The following is a 24,031-nucleotide window of genomic DNA, read 5'->3' as shown; positions in this document are numbered from 1 at the left end:
GGAGAAGGAGAGAGGAGCATCACCAGCCTTGCAGCAGATCACCAAGAGCCTTGCTCTCTCCATCTTTCGGAAGAGGTGCAATTTCACTTCATCGCAGACTTGCAAGGGCACCCCAAAGGACATCTAGCTCAACCCCATGCGACATTAGACGGTAAGGAACTGTTTGACAGGCCTCTCCTCCCTTGGAGGTTTTTGAATGGGGTGGCATGTCCCGTCCCACCGCCTAAGGCAAAACGGGAAGTTGCCCCCCTTGTGGTTGTGCCCCCCCGCTTGCCCGAAGCGATGACACATTCCGACAAAGTCTCGCCGGAAGCAGGTGCCGCTGCCCGTGTTTCGGGGCCTCGTGTGCGGGAAATGGACAAATCTGCTTAGAACACACACACCCCGGCAAGGAAGGAGAGCCCACCAGTTTCTCATTTAATGTTTTGGGCAGTTCTGATTGGAGCAGAGGTACTTCAGAAAATAAACAAACAAGGGTCCTTAGCTCAGGTTCGCTGCAAGATTTTCCTCCTCTTTATTGAATTCTCCTCTTATTTCGTCGGGTGGCGGAAACCCCGGGCTTGGAATTTGAAGTTTCTCCAAGCCGTCATGGGCTAAAAAGAGATTCCCCCCCTCCAATACCCCCTTTACCTGTTGCCAAACTTGTTCCCTGAACATGGGCACCTCTCTCCACCCGCTTGCATGCCAGCCTGCCAGCCTTTTTCTTCTTCTTCAGATAATGGGCCCCGATCCGGTTACTCATAATCTCTGTGCCAAAACCTCCCTGTGTGTAGGTAGGGAGGAGGAGAGCCTTAAGGGAATGGTGGGGTGTTTTGTTTTTGTTTTTTGCCAGCCTGGACCCTATCGCTCTGCTGCCAGGATATTTGGGTTGCCAACTTAGCAGGAGGGAGAGAATTTTTAAATGGCTACCCAGGTCTGCTGACAAACTTCCGCATAGCTCGGGAAACCTCCCCCCCCGCCCCCGCTAAAAAACTGCAGGCCAGGCTCCTGTTAACGGCACAAGAGTGCGAACAATTCACAGAGGGGACGGGGGCAACTTCAATGCAACCGAGATTCCGAGATTCCCGCGACGAAAGAACTAAAAAAAGCAGCACACACTTCTGCAAGAAGTTATGAGTCCGTCTCCTGCCTTTCCTTGATTCGTTTTTTTCTTTCGGGTGCAATCTAGAGGTGCAAAATACATCGTGCAGTTATAACGGGCATCGTGGCTTCCGAGCAAACGGTAAAAAATAAAAATAATCCGGCCGTTCCCAATTATCTCCATCGCGAAAGTTCAAAAGCAAAACGCTTTTCGGAAAGGAGCTTTTTCGGATGAGCGGCGCAGACGAGTCTTTCTGCCTGCCCCCCAGAAAAAGAGACACAACTTCGGGCAAGAGTTCAGGCCGCGTCCTCGTAGGTGTAATGGTTCCTGTCCGGCTCGCTGAGGGGGACGTTGGGCTTGTGTGTGGGGTCTTCGGGACATAGGGACGGGGGCCGGTGCTTGAAGAAGTCAGAGACGTATCGGACCTGGAGAGGCAGGAAATAAAGTGTGGCGTTTCGAGTGTAACTCCCGGTGCTGGCCCTCCCATGAGGCAGAGCTAGGCGGCTGCCTCAGGCGGCAAATATTGAGGGGCCGAGAGCGAAAAGGGACTGGGAGGAGGCAACGAAACCCCTGGGCGAATCCTTCCCACCAGCCCCCGGACAGAGGGCGCATTCAGACATGGGGAATATTGCCTCACAGGTTACAATGCTAGTCGTCAGCAGAGAACTCCAGTGCTTAGAGGTCTGCAATGGTTGCTGATCTGCGGCTGGGCCGAGTTCAAGGTGTTACTATATAACCCCGCCTAACCACTTGGGACCACTTTACCTGTGGGATTTGCCTTGCCCCACAGGAAACCACTTAAATCGCTTTGGTTGGTGGAATTGCCCCTGCTAAACGTGCCTCGTATAAGCCCTGTTCCACATTTGTAAGAACTTGGCTTTGGAACTCCCTGCCTGTAGACATCAAGCAGCTGGCTGCCTTTGCTAGACTCGTTTCGGCGCCTGCTAACATAAACCGCCCCGTTTCGGCAAGCTGACTCTGATGATGTTTAGAAAGTAGAGGCAATTTTAATCCATTTTAATATTTCTGCATGTTTCCTCGTTTTATCTTTCTTTAAAAAACTTTGAGGTTCTCTCTCTCTCTCTCTCTCTCTCTCTCTCTGTGTGTGTGTGTGTGTTTTGTTGGTTTTTTTTTACAATCAAACAATGTATAAATCTTATGAAATGAAGACCACGAACAGTGACATCACGGAATGTTCGCAGGCATTCCAGCCAATCAGAAGCAGGAAGAGAACCGCAAGGGAATTGGTTTAGGAGCTGTGTGTGTTAGGGAGAGAGGATGGGGGAAGGGAGGAGGGCAACTCGGTTCTCTGCACCCCCATCCTGGCAGGGCCCCGGGGGCCCCCGATGTACTATGCCCCCTTCCCACCTCAGCCCCCCCCCCCCACCACAGACTTACGATGAGGACAGCAATCAGCATTCCTTGCAGGAGCCCCGCCAACACGTCACTCCAGTGATGTTTATAGTCCGAGACCCGGGTGTAGCCCACAAAGATGGCAAAGGAGATGAGGAAGAACTGGATGGTAGGCCGAACCAGGCGTGCCCATCGCCCCACCAGGCGTGCTTGGACGTAGAGCTGGAAAGAAAGAGAGAGAGAGAGAGAGAGAGAGAGAGAGAGAGGGGAGGGATTGGTTTCAGAGCAGATTTCTGACCTGCAGAAAGGGTCGGCTGCCTTGCATGCAGAAGGTTCCTGGTTTAGTCTCAAGGTAGGCCTGAAAGGCTGGAGAGTTAGCTGACAGCGAGTGCGGGTTATCCCGAGCTAGACTCAGCAGCAAGCAGCTTTCTGTGCGCCTCTTCAAACCACCCCTTTATTCCTAACAATGAGGACTAGAACCTTGCTTCGTTTTAAAAAGGTCGTTGCCGGGAGGCAGAGCCCACCTACTTTTGCACTCAGAAAGGTCCCAGGCTCAGTTCCCAAGGGCTTGCCTGAAACTCTGGAGAGCCACCATTGGTCAGTGCAATCATTACACGGGGAGGACTAGAACCTTGCTTATCACTTAGGGGAAAAGGACCATAGCTCACTGGCCAAGCTATTTCGCATGCAAAAGGTCCCACTTTCAATCCTCGGTGCCTCCAGGTAGGGCTAACTTAGGGTAAGGCACCTTCCTATTGGAATTCACCCTTTCGTTAAAACTATGAAGACTAGAGTCTGACTGTTTTTAAGAGGGGGAGTGTAGCTCAGTGGGTACAACAGCAAATGCAAATTTTACCCGGGTGCAGTCAGCTGGTTCCTACACATAGTCCTCTCTCCCGTCCCCATCCAGGGTAACAAGAGGCAGACAGCATGAGACCCTTAATCTCAGGGTCACAGGTTCAAGCCCCACATTGGGCAATTTTATTTTATTTTTGCATTGCAAGGGGTTGGACTAGATGACCCTAATGGTCCCTTCCAACTCTACAATTCTATGAGTTTCTAGCCCTCCCAGTAAGAAAGTTACAAAGCAAAATGTGCAGGTAGCCTTCTGACTTCTGAGAAATGAGGCAGCCTGGCTGCTCCCACCTTTCCATGTCTTTAGCCAATAAGTAAAGTTGGAGCTGTGATTGGCACATGAGTTGTTCAGGCACCAGGCATTAGGAATTCCTGGGTCCTAAAGAGCTGCTGTTTCCCCCTCAACTTGAATGACTTTGCCCCTTTCTGCCTTATTTTCCAGAAGTCCATATTCTGCTCCTCCCTTTTTCTTCATCGTAGCAACCAGGATGTATCTGTCCTATCACAGAATCGCAGAGTTGGAAGGGACCCCCAAGGGTCATCGGGTCTAACCCCATGCACTGCAGGAATCATTGGTGGGTTCATCTAAGGTCAGGTACCTTTAGTAGCAGCATATAGAGTTTACATGTTCTTTTATGTTAGCATTCAGAACCAGGGTGGCCTAACGGTTTGGGGGTTGGACTCTGACCTGGGCGAGACCATGAAGCTCACTGGGTGATCTTGGGCCAGTCACTGCCTTGGCCCAGTATACCTGAAAGAGCGTCTCCACCCCTATCGCTCAGCCCGGACACGGAGGTCTAGCTCCGAGGGCCTTCTGGCGGTTCCCTCCCTGCGAGAAGTGAGGTTGCAGCGAACCAGGCAGAGGGCCTTCTCGGTGGTGGCACCCGCCCTGTGGAATGCCCTCCCATCAGATGTCAAGGAAATAAACAACTACCTGACTTTTAGAAAACATCTGAAGGCAGCCCTTTTGAGGGAAGTTTTTTATGGTTGATGTTTTATCGCTGTTGTTGTTGTTGTTGTTATTATTATTATTATTACTGTATTATTATTCTGTTGTGAGCTGGGGAAGTCGGGAAAGAAATGGCACACTTACTGCTAGGAACATCATGCAGTACATTCCAAATGAGGAGTGTCCAGAATAGAAAGATAACCTAGGAGGGTGGAAAAAGAGATTACAAATAATAATAAAAAATAAACACATTTTCGGGTTCTAAAAGTACTTGGCAGGCAACTGTTCTTGGGATGTATCTACACACAGGAAAACCCCCACTATAAATAAGTCAGAAATCAAATCATCATAACAAAAGGGGGGGGAACACTATGTAAAATCGCACAGAAAAGTTTTCCGCTCTATTGCGCCATCTAGTGTTGCACGTTTGTAACGCATTCAAAACGCTGTTTTTTGACTAATGTAGCAGAGTCCTTGGAGTGAAGCGGTCTGGCCCTGCCTGGTGGAAGGAACCACAGAGTTGAAACGGGCCCCGAGGGTCAACTAGTGTGACCCCCTGCAACGCTGGGATCTTTCGAACCCACAACCCTAAGATTAAGCGGCTCACGCTCTACTATGTCGTTCAAACGCTCTGAAGAAAGTGTTGGATGGAAGCATCCGAAATAAATAGAAACTGTTAACCTGACCGCTCCACTCAGCCCGGCATTGCCCGCTCTGACCGGCAGCAGCTCTCCCGGTGTCTGGAGCAGCTGCCAAGACTAATCGAGTCCTTCCACCCTTACCTGGACTCAGTTATGTCTTTGAAGTTGCCCCGGCAGATGTCTTCCAGCTGGACATAAACCGAGCAGTTGACTTTCGACCAATCGGGATTGCAGACCGCCAGGAAGTTGGGCCGCAGGCGTCCAATCATGTACTTGGCCAGGTCTGTCAGTGATTGGCTGATGGCGCCGCCAAACAGGAAGGTCCCCACCACCTTGTAGAGCGCGGCGAGGTAATTGTTGAATTTAGAGCGGGAGTACAAGCGCTCAGTGTAGACGAGATATGCCTCCCCGGCAGAAATCTACAAACGGGTATTTATAGGAATCATAAAACTGTAGAGCTGGGACCCCGAGGGTCATCTAATTCAACCCCCTGCAACGCAGTTATCTTTTTACCCAATGGGGGACTCGAACTCACAGCCCTGAGATTAAGCCTCATGCTCTACCAACTGAGCTATTGAAAGAGAGAGAAATTGATTAATGGACTTAAATTAGTCATGTGCCTTCATTTCAATGGGATTAATGGACCTAGGGTGGATCTACACACAGGGGAAAATGCTATAAATAAGAAATTAAATCGTTTTAACAGAAGGAAAAAAATCGCTATGGAAAATCATATAGAATTTTTTTTTGCTCTCTGGCGCTATCTGGTGATGCATGTTTATAACACATTCAGATCGATTTTTTTTTTACTAATGTAGATGAATCCCTAAATTAGTCATGTCCATTGACTTCAATAGGCCAAGCGGCTCTGAGTTCGACTAAGATTGGATGGAATGAAAGAAAGTTGTTTTTTTAATGAAACCTCCATATTTGAAAAAGAGCTGTTAGAGAATGAAACAAAATTACTCTAAAAATGCACAAATTAATGCTAGAATGGTATACAAAAGATGAACAGTAATGATACACGAGAGATTTGGGGTATAACATTCAACTTACAGCATGAGAGAAGTTATGGGACCGGGACAGTACGATACACGCTGAAAGAAAACTATATGAAAATGATGTAACGTTGGTATTTAACCCCCCGTAAATTAGCAAAAACATATAAAACAGGGTCAAATGTATGTTGGAAATGTAAGGAAAAAGAAGGCACCTTTCATCATATGTGGTGGGCATGTAAGGTAGTGAAAGGATTTTGGGAAATTATATATAACGAGTTGAAAAAAAGTTTAAAATAACCTTTTCTAAAAACAAACGAACCCTGAAGCCTTCCTTTTAGGAATTCTAGGTGTCGAAATCCCAGGACCACTGGTCAGGGATGATGGGAATTGTAGTCTCAAAACATCTGGAGGGCCGGGGTTGAGGAAGCCTGGATTATGCCGAACTGGCAAAAATGACCGGAAGAATAAGAAATCAGGAAGACGAAAAATTTAATAAGGAATGGGGAAAGTTTGCAACTTATCTTAAGAACCATTATAAACAGTTAAAACCGTTAGTAGGGTTGGAATAACGCCGGTAGTTTAATGGTAAATTTTGGACATCATGGAGATGTAAAAGATTTGGATTATCATAAAAGGTGCAGGAGGGAATTATTAACAGTAGGACCCACAAAGGGGAGGGGACAAGTCCAGGAGATTCTGTGGAATCTCGTTTCTGTGTTGTATGTTGGGTGTGTGGCTGGATGGCTACGTGGGAGCCAGTTGAAGGTAAATCCTTCGAAGACAGAGGTCCTCTGGTTGGGTCAGGATGACATGGGGTTGGGGGGCCAACTCCCATCTTTTGTGGGGGCTCAACTAGTGCCAGTTGTCTTTGTCCATGGAGTTTTCTTGACAGGGATACTGGAGTGGCTTGCCAGGTCCTTCTCCAGATGGATCACATTTAGTCAAAACTCTCCACTATGACCTGTCCATCTTGGGTAGCCCTGCATGGCGTAGCTCATAGCTTCTTTGAGTTATTCAAGCCCCTTCGCCACGACAAGGCATTGATCCATGAAGGGGGAAATCTCCTGAGAAATCTCTATGTGGGACAAGAAGCTACAGTTAGAACTGGATATGGAACAACTGATTGGTTCAAAATTGGGAAAGGAGTACGGCAAGGTTGTATATTGTCTCCCTGCTTATTTAACTTATATGCAGAATTCATCATGTGAAAGGCTAGACTAGATGAATCCCAAGCCGGAATTAAGATTGCCGGAAGAAATATCAACAACCTCAGATATGCAGATGACACAACCTTGATGGCAGAAAGCGAGGAGGAATTAAAGAACCTTTTAATGAGGGTGAAAGAGGAGAGCGCAAAATATGGTCTGAAGCTCAACATAAAAAAAACCAAGATCATGGCCACTGGTCCCATCACCTCCTGGCAAATAGAAGGGGAAGAAATGGAGGCAGTGAGAGATTTTACTTTCTTGGGCTTCTTGATCACTGCAGATGGTGACCGTAGTCACGAAATTAAAAGATGCCTGCTTCTTGGGAGAAAAGCGATGACAAACCGAGACAGCATCTTAAAAAGCAGAGACATCACCTTGCCGACAAAGGTTCGTATAGTTAAAGCTATGGTTTTCCCAGTAGTGATGTATGGAAGTGAGAGCTGGACCACGAAGAAGGCTGATCGCCGAAGAATTGATGCTTTTGAATTATGGTGCTGGAGGAGACTCTTGAGAGTCCCATGGACTGCAAGAAGATCAAACCTCTCCATTCGGAAGGAAATCAGCCCTCGAAGCTGATCTGGAAGGACAGATCGTGAAGCTGAGGCTCCAATACTTTGGCCACCTCATGAGAAGAGAAGACTCCCTGGAAAAGACCCTGATGCTGGGAAAGATGGAGGGCAGAAGGAGAAGGGGACGGCAGAGGATGAGATGGTTGGACAGTGTTCTTGAAGCTATGAACATGTGTGTGACCAAACTGCGGGAGGCAGTGGAAGACAGGAGTGCCCGGTGTGCTCTGGTCCATGGGGTCACAAAGAGTCGGACACGACTAAACGACTAAACAACAACAACAAAACTAGTGCCAGCGCCTTCGTCAAAAGTTTGAGTGTAACCTTTGACACCTCCCTTTCCATGGAGGCGCAGGTTGCAGCCACAGCTAAGGTGGCATTTTCCCATCTCCGCCGTATCAAGCAGTTGGTCCCTTACCTCTCTCGCCCTGATCTGGCCACAGTGATCCATGCGACGGTCACCTCCAGGCTTGATTATTGTAACTCGCTCTACGTGGGGCTGCCCTTAAAACTGACCCAGAAACTCCAGCGGGTGCAGAATGCCGCGGCGAGGCTCCTTACGGGGTCCCGGCCGCGGGATCACATTCATCCAGTGCTTTACCAGCTGCACTGGCTCCCGGTTTAAGGTGCTGGTTTTGACCTTTAAAGCCCTATGCGGCTTGGGACCCTCGTACCTACGGGACCGCCTCTCCTGGTATGCCCCACGGAGGACCTTAAGGTCCACAAATAACAATATTTTGGAGATCCCGAACCATAAGACGCTGGCCTCAACTAGGGCCAGGGCCTTTTCAGTATTCGCCCCGACTTGGTGGAACGCTCTCTCACAGGAGACCAGGGCCCTGCGGGATTTGACATCTTTCCGCAGGGCCTGCAAGACAGAGCTGTTCCGCCTGGCCTAGGGTTTTTTGATTTGGGCCATTTTAAAATGAGGCTGCATTTTTTTTAAAAAAATTAAAATTGTATTTTAATCTGCATTTTAATCAATTTTTCTTTCTTTTATGTTTTATTGTAATTTTATTGATGTCAGCCGCCCTGAGCCTGGCTCTCACTGGGGAGGGTGGGGTATCAATAAAAAATTGTTTTAATTTTTATTATTTAAAACTTTGATTCGAAAACCAAATACCGGTAAACATTTAATTTTTTTTTTTTAAAAAAGAAGCAGCTCACAGAAGGATTGTGCTAGGTGTTGTTGTAAGGATTGAAGTGTGAGAGCCCCCCCCCTCCCCCGGCTATCGTAACAACCGCTTTCCTTACAATGAGAACGGTGCAAGGAATAGTTACGCCGGCCATCGCTCCGTGGGTGATGGTGTCTGCCTTGTAGGGATAGCGGATGGAGGGGTCTTCGCAATAGAACCCCCTCTTGTAGGGAGAGTTCACCAACGTCAGGATGATGAACGGCAGGGAGGCTGGAAGTGGGGAGAAGAAAAAGGTTGTCAGGAGGAGCCAGGCGGCAGTAAATCACATCGTGCAAGTTTATTAGCAAGGTTTTCAGACTTGGAGGCGGGTCGTCATCAGAGAGAGAGAGAGAGAAAAGAGAGAGAGAGAGAGAGATTTCAGAATCTCAAAAACAGCCATACTTGAGATTGTCTTATAGAATCATAGAATCAAAGAGTTGGAAGAGACCACAAGGGCCATCCAGTTCAACCGCCTGCCAAGCAGGAAACACCATCAAAGCATTCTTGACATATGCCTGTCAAGCCTCTGCTTAAAGACCTCCAAAGAAGGAGACTCCACCACACTCCTTGGCAGCAAATTCCACTGCCGAACAGCTCTTACTGTCAGGAAGTTCTTCCTAATGTTTAGGTGGAATCTTCTTTCTTGTAGTCTGAATCCATTGCTCCGTGTCCGCTTCTCTGGAGCAGCAGAAAACAATCGTTCTCCCTCCTCTATATGACATCCTTTTATATATTTGAACATGGCTATCATATCTAGGGGGCATGTATGTGGTTCTCCTGCTCCCCCCACCCCACCTCACAACAACCCTGCTGTGAGGCTGGGGGACACTCTGTGCATGCTCAGAGACCGCGCACAGCTCCCTGCTTATCAAGGGGACGTGACCAGGGAAAGGGTCATTTGGTGCAATGCCCTGAAGGCGGGAAGGCGGGGCTCAAAGCCACAACCCTCCCAATCGCCTTCTCAATCCAGCCCGTGGACGGTCCGAGAATCAGCCTGTTTTCACATGAGTAGAATGTGTCCTTTTATTTAAAATGCATCTCTGGGTGATTTGTGGGACACAGGAATTTGTTCCCTTCCCCCCCCCAAATATAGTAGCCCCCCCCACAAGGTCTGAGGGACAGTGGACCGGCCCACGGCTGAAAAAGGTTGCTGACCCCTGTGCTAGGTGTTTTAATCCTGGGTGATGGGGGAGCGAGACAGCGACTTGCCCACAGCCGCTAGAGGGCCACCCTGAGCCCAGAACTCCCGGATTAAAAGCGTGACACTGTTTTGAGCTGTGGCCACAGAACCCAGAGGGGCAGGACAACTCCCAATGTAAACAAGCCTCTCGCCCGCCCACTTTTATTAGGGCTGGCCCAACCCTTCTGCAAAGGCACTTATTGCCGGCAAGGCAACTGGCCTGACCGGTTCTTCTAAGCATGAGGGGAAAGGGGGGTGGTGGAAGGAGGCACCTTCTCGGTTTCCACTTTCTGCCTCTGGAGGAAGAAAACCCGAACCGACAAATCCAAAAATTTCAGGACCGCCTCACCGGACTCTTAATCTCAGGGTTGTGGCTTCGAGCCCCACATTCCCGCCTTCAGGGCATTGCACCAAATGACCCTTTCCCTGGCCACGTCCCCTTGATAAGCAGGGAGCTGTGCATGGTCTCTGAGCATGCACAGAGTGCCCCCCAGCCTCGCAGGGTTGTTGTGAGGTGGGGTGGGGGGGAGCGGGAGAACCACTTACATGCCCCCCTAGAGCTCCTTGGAGAAACAGGTGGGCCATGAGTGCAGTAGCTCATGAGGCTCTGAATGTCAGGGTTGTGGGTTCGAATTCCGCGCTGAGCAAAAAGATTCCTGCATTGCAGGGGGTTGGACTAGATGACCCTGGGAGCCCTTTTCGGGTTCTATGATTCTATGTTGCCTGACCCCCAAAACCGCTGGAGAACTGGCCACAAATGATATTTATATCCTTCCTCGCTCACACAAAAACTATATGGGTGATCTCTAAACATAAGCTTTTATTCACCCGTGGCTGGCTGGAGGAAGCAGGTGCGACAAGAAATCCTAATTTTAGAGGCACATTTAGGCTGTCGTTTACACCCTGCTCTATTCCCAGATGAAAAATGCAACGGGGGGAAAAGAATAAGGCAGTCCGAATCGCCACTTCGGCCGTGACGCTAGCGATGCCCACCTGTGGTTAAACCAGATTTAGGGGTAAGAAGAGCTGCAGAAACTCGAAATTAAACCTTTTTGTGCTTTTCTTAAGAGGCGCTTAAAAAAAAAAAAGATTATGGAGCAGTAGGTAACTATTTTGGGAGAAGTCCTGCTTGCTCTCGCCGGGGCAAGGGACGGTCATCCGATTGTCTCGCTAAAAACAAACACACCTAAAATAAAACCACGTCGCTCCACACGGGAACGAGACTTTACGGTGCGGTGGGGGAGGTATAATATAAAAATAGGACGTAAATGGGTTAAACGGGGGTGGAGGGGGGAGAAGGAGGAAATGGAAAATGGGGGGTGGAGAGAGAGACGGGAGGTTTAAAATACAGGACGGGTGGTAAATTAAAATTGCAGGGAGGTTGCTTCTGCTTCCTTAAAAAGCACAGAGGGAGCGTGATTTTGCGAGTAAAAGCTTAATTTGGAGGAAAAGGCATAAAAAGCTGGCTTTTCCGGGTGTGTCCGGATAGCTCTCTTCTTCTTTGGCGATCCCTCGTAGCCGAGTAAGATTGTCTTCCATAAACACGGTCTTAACAGTGAGTCCGTGAGTGACTGAGGGGGCCAATTCCGGATCCACACGTCCTTCCACAGTGGGGACATTGGTTTCCAAGCGGGAGTTGATCCCGGTGTGGATTTGCCAAGCATGCCTTCCTCCCTTGTGACCTGAGTTTCTCCATTGTGTCCTGAGTTCGAGTGTCTTCGAAACCCATGACACCTTTGGTAAAGGGCGTTCTCCAATTGGAGCACTCACGGGAAAGTGTTTCTCAATTGTCGGTGTTCATACTACATTTTTTAAAATACGTTTTTGAACCTCTTTTGTTGACCACCAGCATTACGCTTTCCATTTTTAAGTTTGGAATAGAGGAGTTGCTTTGGAAGACGATCCTCACTTCCTTCCTTCTCCTCCAGCAAACCGTTGGCTTTAGATTGTATGCCCATTGGGGCAGAGACCTATCCATCTATCTCTCGCTTTTGTTGCTCCTGTTGGCAACGCGAGGCAAATCTCACTGGAGTTTTCCTAAAGGCGAAGAGTCAGTCTTCCTCCTCCGAAAGGATCTTTCACAAACACTGTGTCCATTTGAATCTTCAGTCCAACCCTGCGAGGCAGGGCTGGCTGAAAGAGAAAGCCAGTCGCCCAGCAAGTTTCGTGGCTTAATCGGGATTTGAACTCGAGTTCTCCCAGTCTCGATCCCAACAGCGTATCGAGCAACCTTCATGGGATCAGTTCAGGCTGTCTTTGCTTTGATTCTATTACCTGGTTTGGTTAATACAGTATATCTAACAGAGGTCTCTGAAGGAGACCACCTCCACACCCATTTTACAGGTGGGGAAAGTGAGGCCAACCTGCTGGCCTTGGAGACAAGGGGCGAAATGTGAGGCTATACTCTTTCGGACGGCGACATCATTGGGAGGAAAGTTTGGCCAGTAGACTTCCGGGCTGGATTACTGCAATGCGCTCTGTGTGGGGCTGCCCTTGAAGACGACTCGGAATCTCAATTTGAGTACAAAATGCAGCGGCTGGTTCCATTCAGACTCTCTTGGGTGCTGAGATTGGCAAGAGGGGGGACCCTCTTGGTAGTTCCACCACCTTCAGATGCTCAGGGGGTGGCCTTTGGGGGGGGGTGAAGGTCTTATCTGTGGGTCTTCCTCCCCACAGAGGAGCATTAAGCACCTTCATCATACAGCTTTCAGGGAAAGATGGAGATGTACCTTTGACACTTAAGGTGTCAAAGGTACATTAAATCAAGTCTTACTGACGAGTGATTTAAATCAAATCCACCTGGTTGCCAGGATCCTTTTGGGGAAAGTTGTGTGCTTCGCAAGGGCGCAGGGGTCAGCAAACTTTTTCAGCTGGGGTCCCTCAGACCTTGGGGGGGGGCGGGAGTGGACTATATTTTGAAAAAAAATAATGAACAAATTCCTATGCCCCACAAATAACCCAGAGATGCATTTTAAATAAAAGCACACATTCTACTCATGTAAAAACACCAGGCAAGTCCCACAAATAACCCAGAGATGCCTTTGAAATCAAAGGACATATGTAAAAACACGCCGATTGCTGGACCGTCCGCAGGCCGGATTTAGAAGGCGATTGGGCCGGATCTGGCCCCTGGGCCTTGGTTTACCTACCCATGCTGTACACATCTCCAAAAGTTCCTAGCCTGATTTAATCACTAGCAGCGAATGGCAGCTAATGCATTTTAAATATCAGGACATATGCTACTCATGTAAAAACACGCTGATTCCCGGACTGTCCATGGGCCGGATTGAGAAGGCGATGGAGCCTTAGTTTGCCTACCCATGGCTTTAGGAGTGCGGTGCGCACGAAAAGCAAAAGGACTTGGGCTAGGCTCAAGATAAAACAGCCGAGGAGAAAGTTACTCAATCCAGGTGGAATGTCTGCATTCCGTACCTGCCCAGCCAAAGTTCTCGCCAAGCCACAAGCGAGTTTCAAAGGCAGCCCACGCCAAACCTCTCAGGCAGGCAAACCACACCCCGATGCAGAGCGAACAACCGTCGATGGACGGGCAGAGCTCTCTCTCGAATCCGGATCTTTTGATCCGGCAGCTTGTTCCAGAGAGAGTCTCTGAGCCAGCCTCTTCTCTCATTCAGGACATAGGAATAGCCTGCAGGATCAGGCCCATGGCCCAAACTCCTGTTCTCACAGTGCGGGCGAGAAGCCTGCAAGCAGGTTCCGAGCGCACAAGCACGCTCCCCCAGGGGCATAGCGTGGAGGGCGGGTTGCCAGGCCCCGGGCACATTTTTCGCGGTGTGCGCGTCCACATTTGGCTCCTCACGTCACCCTGCCAGACATAAGCTGCTTTGTGAGAGATGATCCAAGGGCTCCACTCACCAGCCAGGCTCACAATGCAGCGCAGGGTGGTCCCGCTTGGCTACAGTGGGAAGGAGGGCACTCCAGACACTCTTGGCGCCTGCCCCGGGAGCCAGCAAACCACGCTACGCCACTGCTCTCCCTTCTTGCGGTTTGCAGCAACTGGTATTCAGAAACGATGCTGCTTTCATCGGTGGAGGCAGAGCTTAGCGAATTTGTCTGATCCTCTTTTGAAGTTGGTGGGCATTGCTGCCTCCTGCAGGAGGGAGTTCCATGGTTCAAACTATCTGCGGCTTGAAGAAGTTCTGCCTTTTATCTGTCCTGAATCTTCCGACATTCAGCTTCTCTGGCTGCTAACGAGATGCAGGAAAACTCTTCCTCCGTAGCCACGTATAATTTTATACCCTTCTATCACATCGCCTTTCCTCCTTGGGGAGTTGCTCTCTCCCCTTAGAGCAGGCATGTCCAAAGTCCGTTTCGGGGGCCTAATCCAGGCATCCCCAAACTTTGGCCCTCCAGATGTTTTGGACTACAATTCCCATCTTCCCCGACCATTGGTCCTGTTAGCTAGGGATCATGGGAGTTGTAGGCCAAAACATCTGGAGGGCCGCAGTTTGGGGATGTCTGGCCTAATCCGTCCCACCGGAAAATTTAATTCGGCCCCCTGTGGCAGTATATGTCCTGGGGTAAAATCAACAAGTTAAACCCTTGAAAAAGCTCAACAACTTTGGTCGGCCCTCACGCATGTTCACTTAAAATCTGGCCCTCTTTGGAAAAAGTTTGGGCACCGCTGCCTTAGAGAATCATATGGATTTTGTTAAATCATCAAATGTGCAATGTTTTTATCTAACTGTCTATCCTGCCTCACATTTACAGCATATTGTGTCTCCAATCTTTACGGGTGTTTACACTTTAAAAAAAAATTAAACAAATGCTTTGCCAGCAGAATCAGGAGTATCTTTTAGCCGGCAATTAAAAATACTTCCTTAAAGTGATCGGCTCATTCCTGTTCCCTATTCGTGGCATTTGCCTCTCCCTGTCTTCCCAAGGATGTTGGTTGTGGAGGCTCTTATTATGATTCCCCCCCTGCGTCTTCCTCATGACAACCCTAAAGAGCAGGCCACAAGGTCGCTTTGCAAGAACAGTGGGTGTCAAAGGCAGAAAGGTTGCCCCATGTCAATGCAAAAAAACAGTGGGAGGGTTCAGCATACAGAATCTTTGATTTCTGCACAGGTGGTTTTTAAACAAAGCAAAGACTTCTTGGCTAAGTAAATCTAGTTAAGGCAGGAGCTTCGGTTGACCTGCCTGCTTCCATAGCTCCTCCCCAAAACAAATAATACTATATAATAATAATAATAATAATAATAATAATAATAATAATAATAATAATAATATATTTATACTCCGCCCCTCTGGCTGGGTTTCCCCAGCCACTCTGGGCGGCTTCCAACAAAAGATGAAAAGTACATTAGAACATCAGTCATTAAAAACTTCCCAAAACAAAGGCAGGACTTAGCATTCCACTACACGTATAATGTCCAATAACTCCTTGTGCCGCCTTCTCCCAGAAGGAAACAACCACAGGCAACATCGGCACAAATAATAATAATAAATAATATTAATAATAACAAATTTATATTCCGCCCATCCGCCTGAGTTTCCCCAGCCACCCTGGGCGGCTCCCAACAAAATATTAAAAACACGCTAAAACATCAAACATTAAAAACTTCCCTAAACAGGGCTGCCTTTAGATGTCTTCTAAATAGATAGTTGTTTATTTCCTTGACATCTAATGGGTAGGCGTTCCACAGGGCGGGTGCCACCACCGAGAAGGCCCTCTGCCTGGTTCCCTGTAACCTCACTTCTTGCAGGGAGCGAACTGCCAAAAGGCCCTCGAAGCTGGACCTCCGTGTCCGGGCAGAACGATGGGGGTGGAGACGCTCCTTCAGGTATACAGGGCCATTGAGGGCTTTCAAGGTCAGCACCAACACTTTGAATTGTGCTCGGAAATGTACTGGGAGCCAATGTAGGTCTTTCAGGCCTGGTGTTATGTGGTCTCAGCAGCCGCTCCCAGTCCCCAGTCTTGCTGCCGCATTCTGGATTAGTTGCAGTATATATGTGCAAATGAACTATAAATCATAAAGACCCAAAAAGAAAAAGATATATACAGCACTCAGAGCAGCTGATCTGCCACACAGGAACCACTAAAAAAGGAATCACTAAGTTCCCTGACCCAAACCTCTACCACTGCAGTCACAGGATAGGGACCACCAGGTTCATCTAGTCCAGGGGTCAGCAAACTTTTTCAGCAGGGGGCAGGTCTACTGTCCCTCAGACCTTGTGGGGGGCCAGACTATATTTTTTGGGGGTGGGGAATGAACGAATTCCTATGCCCCCCAAATAACCCAGAGATGCCTTTTAAATAAAAGCACACATTCTACTCATGTAAAAACACGTTGATTCCCAGACCGTCGGCAGGCTGGATTTAGAAGGCAATTGGGCCAGATCCGGGCCCCCGGCCTTAGTTCGCCTACCCATGTTCTAGTAGCTGGTGGTTCCCCAGACTTGCTTGCCTGAACTAAAGTTCAATACGGATAAGACAGAGAGGTTCTAGTACAGGGGTCAGCAAACTTTTTCAGCAGGGGGCCGGTGCACTGTCCCTCAGACCTTGTGGGGGGCCGGACTATATTTGTTTTGGGGGGGAAATGAACGAATTCCTATGCCCCACAAAGAACCCAGAGACGCATTTTAAATAAAAGCACACATTCTACTCATGTAAAAACACACTGATTCCCAGACCATCCGTGGGACGGATCTGGCCCCCGGGCGTTAGTGTGCCTATCCATGATCTAGTCCAACCTCCTGCAATGCAGGAATCTTTTGGCCAACCTGGGGCTCGAACCCACGACCCTGGGATTAAGAGCCTCATGAGCTATCCTAGACCAATGCTGCGTACCGTATGTCCAGTGTTTGTTTGTTTTCCCCACAGAGGGTTCACAAGGGTACCTCTTTTTGTTGTTGTCTAAAAGTGTGGCGCTTACCGCTAACAACGTCATGGTGAGTACCAGAACCTATTTTTTTCTAGGAAAAAAGCAGCTCCCCCTGCAAAGGACTAGAGGAAAGGTGAGGTTCGAGAGGATAGAAGTTTATTAAACGATAAATGGAGAGTGGGGGACTCGCAGGGACATGCAGCAAAGCTGAATGCTGGGAGATTCAGGGCAAGATAAAAAGACAGGACTTCTTCACGCAGTGTGTATTTAAACTACGGAACTCCCTGCTACAGGAGGCAGCGGTTGCTGCAAATTTAGATCATAGAATCATAGAATCATAGAGTTGGAAGAGACCACAAGGGCCATCCAGTCCAACCCCCTGCCAAGCAGGAAACACCATCAAAGCATTCTTGACATATGGCTGTCAAGCCTCTGCTTAAAGACCTCCAAAGAAGGAGACTCCACCACACTCCTTGGCAGCAAATTCCACTGCCGAACAGCTCTTACTGTCAGGAAGTTCTTCCTAATGTTTAGGTGGAATCTTCTTTCTTGAAGTTTGAATCCATTGCTCCGTGTCCGCTTCTCTGGAGCAGCAGAAAACAACCTTTCTCCCTCCTCCAAATGACATCCTTTCATATATTTGAACATGGCTATCATATCACCCCTTAACCTTCTCTTCTCCAGGCTAAACATACCCAGCTCCCTAAGCCGTTCCTCATAAGGCATCGTTTCCAGGCCTTTGACCATTTTGGTTGCCCTCTTCTGGACACGTTCCAGCTTGTCAGTATCCTTCTTGAACTGTGGTGCCCAGAACTGGACACAGTACTCCAGGTGAGGTCTGACCAGAGCAGAATACAGTGGTATTATGACTTCCCTTGATCTAGATGCTATACTCCTATAGATGGCTTTGCTACTGGCCATGACAGCTTCTGAATGCAAGTTGCTGGAAACCACAGGAGGGGGGAGTTGGCTCTCGCACTCGGCGTCCCACTGGTTGTCGACCGCATCCATTGGCCTGATCCAGCCACCAGGTTCTTCTTAACGTTCCCTGGCATGCAGTTACATTTCGTAGGCCCCCCCCCCCCGAGGATATATATTTAATTGCACGGTTCCCGCTTAGCTAATCTCTTTTGCGTTCCTTTTCCTCCCAGATTTCCTTAATAAAATACAGGCTTGACCCCAAAAAAGTAAGGAACACAAATCTCTCAGTGGGTTGGATAAAAGGATAGAATAACCTGGGTTTCTCAGTGTGCCAAGTTTCCCCACCAACACCACACACACACTTTTTTTGGGGGGGGGGAAGGAAACACTATTTGGATGATTTTTGCAGCCAAGCACCTTAAGGACATGGAAAGTTGATATTTGATAACGGCCACCTTTCGAGGAGGCGCCTTTGGGTTTGCATTTCTCCCCCCCCTTTTTTTAAAAAAAAATTGCAATAAACAAGTACGGATTTTCCCCGGAGGGCAAAAGTACTCAGGGGCTGATTGCCATCTTCCCATAGGGCCAAAGGTCGCCTCTTGTTCTAGCCGGCCCCTATCATCATTTCCTTCTCATGGCAAACCGAAGCAGTTGAGTGCCTGTCATTTTGAAAGCAAAACAGGGCCTTTGGGGGAAAATAAGGGAGCAATTTCTGCATGCTTGGGTGAAGGGGGAGGGGGGGCCTTGTTGTAACCGAAAAGAAAAAGAAAAAGAGGTCTGTAGAATAGCAGGGGGAGGGGAGGGGTGAGGCAGGGGAACTCGCTGCCACTTGAAACGCTCCTTGTCTCCCTCTGTCTTAACAGGAATAATGCTCCTGGTGCTGTACTGCAACAATCTGTTGCAGTTTCGACTTCGACTTTCACAAACGCAGCTGACCGATAATGAATTTGGGGTGGAGTGCAATGCGGGGTGTGTTTGTCCAGAATACAGGAGAAGCGTGTGAGGTTCTGAAAATGCCCATTTAAGCACAGAACCTTGGTTCCCGTTTTCAGCCCTCGAAACAACCCAGCGTTTAACCGGTGGAACTCTCAGCCACAAGGCAGTTGTCGGCCAAGGGGTTTAAAAGGAGGGGGGAGGAATTAAGCCGTATTTTCCATAATATTTGCATAGGGGGTGGGCTGTTAGCCATGAGAGAACTCAAAGGAACATTTCTACCAGCTTTTTTTTGGGGGGGGGGAATGATTTTACAAGCCCTCCAGGGGGTGAGGGACTCCAACTCCCATAATCCCTTGCCACTGACCCCACTTGGTGAAAGGGCTGCTGGGAGCTGGAGTCCAATGACATCTGGAGGGCCACACGCCCTCTGCCCCAAACTCTATTTGAAATACGTTTTATTTTGATGAAATTTAAACAGTAGTAGTCATGGAATGGCCTTCGATGATTTAGTTCCTTGTTTCATAGAGTCACAGAGCTGGAAGGGGCCCCCGGGAGTCATCAAGACCAACCCCCTGCAATGTCTCCATTTGCTGGGTTTGTTTGTAACCTAAATTCACCCTGAAGCTGTATAAAAATATAAATACAGTAATGCAAAGAAAAGCCTCCATCTGCCAGGGCAGTTTACCTCTGAATATATATCAGGTGTGTTAGGAGCAAGTTTTTTCATTGTCTCCACGGTGTCTTAAAAGCCACGAGGCTACCTGAAACAATTCTTCCTAGAATTCCATGGAAGAAGCAAGACGGGATGGGAGACAGCTGGAGCCATGTTAAGAGGACGGTGCTTTCGATAAATCCAAATTCCATTCTTTAAAATAAAAATAAATTCTAATTTCCCACCGGCTTCAAGTTCATCTTGTTATACGTAAGCGAGCTAACTTTGCATTCTATAGCATAACATGCATTAATAATAATAAAAACTGCTCCAGATTAATTTGAGACTCTTCATTGTGGGTCGTGAGTTTGAGTCCCACATTGGGCAAAAGATTCCTGGGCTAGATGACTCTCAGGGTACCTTTCCAACTTTATAATTCTAGGATTCTATTATTCCAGGGGTGGCCACCTCCCAAGAGACTCTGATCTACTCACAGAGTTAAAAACTGGGAGTGATCTACCCCCTTTTGGGGGGGTTCAGGTCAAAGCTGTTGAGTTTTTTTTAAGGAAGCGAAGCCCTGTTTTTTTGGGTTTAGGTCAAACTTGTTGAGCTTCTTTTAGGAGGGAGGGAGGCCCATTTTTGTTTAGGGCTTCAGGTCATAGTTCAGCTTTTTTTAGGGAGGAGGAAAATTTTGGGTGAGCTTTTTTTAGGGGTGCCAGTGATCTAGCAGTGATCTACCACAGACATCCAGTGATCTACTGGTGGATCACAGTCTACCTGTTGGACGTGCCTGTATTATTCTAATGGAGGCGGAAGAGCCCTGCATTCAAATCCTGCCACTGAATGGCTTTGGGCAAGTCAGTCTCTCTCTCTCTCCCCCCCCCCCCTCTCTCCTAAGAACCAATTCATCTGTATATCCGGAATAAAGCTCATTGACACCCCCTTCTGATACCTGCAAAATTTGGAGTCACAGACGAACAATTAACAGCCAATTCACTTCAGTCCTGGGTTCAAATCCATGAGCCTTGCTGGGAGTGGGAGACGATGCATAGTTAAACTACGGAACTCATCACCACTGGAAATTACAATGGCTTGGCTTCAAAAGAGGATTGGACAAACTGTGGGTTGGAAAGGGCTATCGATGGCAACTAGCCAGGCTGACTAGCCTCCACAGCCAGAGGCAGCAATGCTTCTGAATGCCACTTGCCAGAAACTCCGGAAAGGGAGAGTCACTCTTGTGTTCGAATCCTGATTGCGGGTTTCCTAAAGGCATCTTGTTGGGCGCTGTGAGACTCTCCTTCCTTGGAGGCTTTTCAGCAGAGGTCGGAGGGCCATCTGTCGCGGATGCTTTAGCCGAGATTCCTGTATCGCAAGGGGTTGGATTGGATGACCCCAGGGTCCCGTCCAACTTGACAACGATTCTTCTTCCTCTTTGGCGATCACTTGTAGTTGAGTAAGATTGTCTTCCATAAACACGGTTTTAAAAGTGAGTCTGTAAGTGACTGTGGAGGCCAATTCTGGATCCACGCGTCCTTCCATGGTGGGGACATAGGTTTCTGGGCAGAAGTTGATCCCGGCGAGGGTTTGCCAGGCGTGCCTTCCTCTTAGCACCTTTCTCCCTTGCGTCCTGAGTTCAAGTGTCTTCAAAGCACACAGCACCTTTGGTAAAGGCTGTTCTCCAACTGGAGCGCTCGCAGGCCAGTGTTTCCCAGCTGTCAGTGTTTATACTAAAAAAATTGTTTTAATAGATTTGCCTTGAGAAGGGTTTGAACCTCTTTTGTTGACCGCCAACATTACGCTTTCCAATTTTAAGTTGAGAACAGAGGAGCTGCTTTGGAAGACGATCATCAGGCTTCCGCACAACAGGACCAGTCCAACGATTGATCCTGCAGGGCTCGTTCTGGGCTTCGCATTTGCTCTATGGCTCTTGTTCTACATCAGTATAAAGGTCATCATGAACCTTGACAGGCAAATACGGAAGCGAAGGGCAGGGCAGTTTGTCCACCGCCAGCAGCCGGGGGCCTAAAAGTCATGTCACCTCCGGGGATCTCAAAGTGGAGACAAACTGCCCCCCCCTTCCTGGCCAGAGGGCAGGGAGCAGGCTGCAATGTTGCTCGCCAGGCCGGGCTCACATCCCCACCTCTTCCCCTTCACCCAATGCCCTGTCCTAGAATCGTAGACTTGGAAGGGACCCCAGGCGGTCATCTAGCCCAACCCCCTGCAAGGCCCTGGGGGGGAAGACATCCACGATGCACAAAGATCCCAGAAAGCTGTTGCCAGTCAGTGCCTGTCTTGATAAGAGGGAGCTTACCAAGTTCCCCTTTTAATCAGCCCTTCCTTCGGAGCCAGCATGAGGACTTAAACCAGGCACCCCCAAACTGCGACCCTCCAGATGTTTTGGCCTACAATTCCCATGATCCCTAGCTAACAGGACCAGTGGTCAGGGATGATGGGAATTGTAGTCCAAAACATCTGGAGGGCCGAAGTTTGGGGATGCCTGACTTGAACCTTGCTTTGCCTTTTAAAGCAACGCCTCCCAAACTGTTGTTGGATTACAACTCCCACCATCCCTAGCTAGCAAGACCAGCTCAGTCGGCAGAGCACGAGACTCTGAATTGCAGGGTCGTGGGTTCGAGCCCGATGTGGAGCAAAAAGATTCCTGCATTGCACGGGGTTGGGCTAGAGATGAACCGTGGGGTCCAGTTTTATGACTGCATGAAAAACCCTGGTGTGCTGCTGCCGGCCAGAGTTGGAAACGCCAGGCTAGATTGAGCAACGGCCTGACTCAACAGAAGGCGTATTCCTAGATATTTAGAAATGATGAGGACTAGAATCTTGCTTTAATTTCTTCACACTTCCACCAGGACAGTAGCACACCAGCGGCCAGGGGAGTTAAAGGCTGGTGGACTGAGTGGTTCTGGGGTCTCTCTATATGGGAGTTTTACTGCAAACTATCACAACCCGCCCCGAGGACCATTCAGTCGGGAGGAAAGGTAGAATTCTGAGCAAAGAACAAAACAGTGGTGGGTCAAACCGATTTGGACGCAGACCTGCTTCCAGCCACCCATCAGCCTCAGAGCCCACCTCCACAAAAAACAGCAGCAATAGAAAACAGCTCCCCGGACCGCCTTCTAGGGTTGTCGTTACAAATCACCAAATTAAGACCCTTCCAGCACTAGGCGATCGACAGACAGCGTGAAGGGCATTTCTTGAAATAGAGATCGATCAAAACCAGAGAATCACGGAGAATCAGTCTAACCCCCTGCGAGGCTGATTTCTACAGTAGCGCTGGATTCGAATCTTCCCTCCGTTGTGGGGTTGTGGGGGGCGCGGGGGGGGGAATCCCTCACAGAGGAATCAAAAGGAGGAATTCAGATGAGCTGGCATTCAAACCAAGCCAACATTTATTTGCACTGGGGGGCAGGGACTGGTCCCTCAGCCCCCCCTCCACCCCCCAGATGGTATCAATCAAGCCTCAGCCCCCCCCCCTTTTGCGGTAGCAAATAAGAAGATGACTTATAGAACTTACAACAAAAGGAGACCAAATTAGGAAAATATGGGGTGTTAAGCTAGGAGGTTGACTGTATAATGGATTTCATCATTTCTTGCTGGGGATCTGAATTGAGGGGGGTTATTTTGTTTTTTTTAAGGCACAGACGTGCTTAACTGGAGAAGCAGTGTGTGTCTATAGGGTGGGGGTCCTGGGGACCCCAAAGCAGGAGAAAGAAGTTGCTCAGAGTCCCCCTCCCCATTTAAGATCCAGAGTGTCTCAAGTGAGGCAAATATCCCAGATTTTTTTTGGGGGGGGAGGCAGTTCAGCAAAAGCAGTTGGGGGAGAGCAGACTTAGGAGCAATTCCTAGAAGACCTCCCCATAAAGGTGTTTGTTTTTTTTTTTTGCGGGGTGGGGGAAGGAATTTGCAAAAGCCACGCCTGTTATTTACAATTTTTGCGGGTGTCCTGGTTAGTTTAGCTGGGCTACTTTGGGCGAAAATGGGGCGCACTCCCTTTCCTCGTTGGTGAAGGGAGAGCTAACTTATTTTTTTTGGGGGGGGGCAGATGGAGGCGACTTGCGCCAGGCTGCTTAGTCTTAGATGGGCAGCTTTGAGGGGGGGGGTCCAAGGAGATGCCCCCTCTCCCCATTTCCATGCGCGTAAAGGGAGGGATAAATTTGGAGAGGGGGGTTCAAACGCAGACAAAACAGGGGACAGGGAAGTGGGGGGGTGGCTAGTAGTGTGGGGTTTTTTGTGGGGGGCAAATCTCCCTTACCAACCACGAGGCATAAGATATCCAGCGCCAGGAAGAGCCTCGTTGCGCGCTCCATCGTTTCGCGGCCGCGGGTGATGCGCTCCAGCGCAGGCGGCGGCAGCGACGCTTCTCACATCGCCGGAGAAAGAACCGCGGAAGATCCGCGTCCGCTGGCCGCAACCCTGGGAGTTAAGGAGTCCGGAGGAAGCCAGAAGGCGGAGCTGGCCAAGCCCAGGGGCGGGCGGGAAGCTGAGGGGCCGGGCTGCTGGAACTCTGCCGGCTAGGGAGACGCCCTCCCCTTCGGAGCCCGATCTCCTCCCTTCCCTCTCTCCCGGTTGTCGTGGATCCGAGCATATGCAGAGTGCCTTTCCATGATTCCCGCAAGGGGAAGCCGCTGAAACATCAATGTGAGCGCAACGTGCTTT

The 24,031-nt window shown here is 49.1% G+C and overlaps 1 protein-coding gene across 1 annotated transcript; it reads right to left on the bottom strand.

Annotated features, from left to right (window-relative positions):
• Window positions 1-485: 485 nt before the first annotated feature.
• On the bottom strand, window positions 486-23,804 carry PLPP2 (phospholipid phosphatase 2). The gene is made up of 6 exons (XM_035120215.2): window positions 23,628-23,804; window positions 8,909-9,060; window positions 5,021-5,298; window positions 4,383-4,440; window positions 2,480-2,656; window positions 486-1,506 (listed from the first exon to the last, which is right to left on the bottom strand). The coding sequence occupies exons 1-6, from the start codon at window positions 23,680-23,682 to the stop codon at window positions 1,378-1,380; spliced, it is 849 nt and encodes a 282-aa protein (XP_034976106.1). The 5' UTR covers window positions 23,683-23,804; the 3' UTR covers window positions 486-1,377.
• Between the last annotated feature and the right edge of the window lie 227 nt (window positions 23,805-24,031).

Source organism: Zootoca vivipara, chromosome 6, assembly GCF_963506605.1.
Source record: "Zootoca vivipara chromosome 6, rZooViv1.1, whole genome shotgun sequence".
NCBI lineage: Eukaryota > Metazoa > Chordata > Lepidosauria > Squamata > Lacertidae > Zootoca > Zootoca vivipara.
This window is presented reverse-complemented; position numbering and strand designations above follow the sequence as displayed.

What these genes read in the sequence shown, in the direction of transcription:
- PLPP2 (XM_035120215.2), bottom strand. Translation starts at nt 23,682, where the DNA reads ATGGAGCGCGCAACGAGGCTCTTCCTGGCGCTGGATATCTTATGCCTC. An exon ending in AAAGACATAACTGAGTCCAG is followed by an intron (nt 4,441 to 5,020) that starts GTAAGGGTGGAA and finishes CCACCCTCCTAG; the next exon opens with GTTATCTTTCTATTCTGGAC. An exon ending in TGCTGATTGCTGTCCTCATC is followed by an intron (nt 1,507 to 2,479) that starts GTAAGTCTGTGG and finishes CTGCCTCTCCAG; the next exon opens with GTCCGATACGTCTCTGACTT.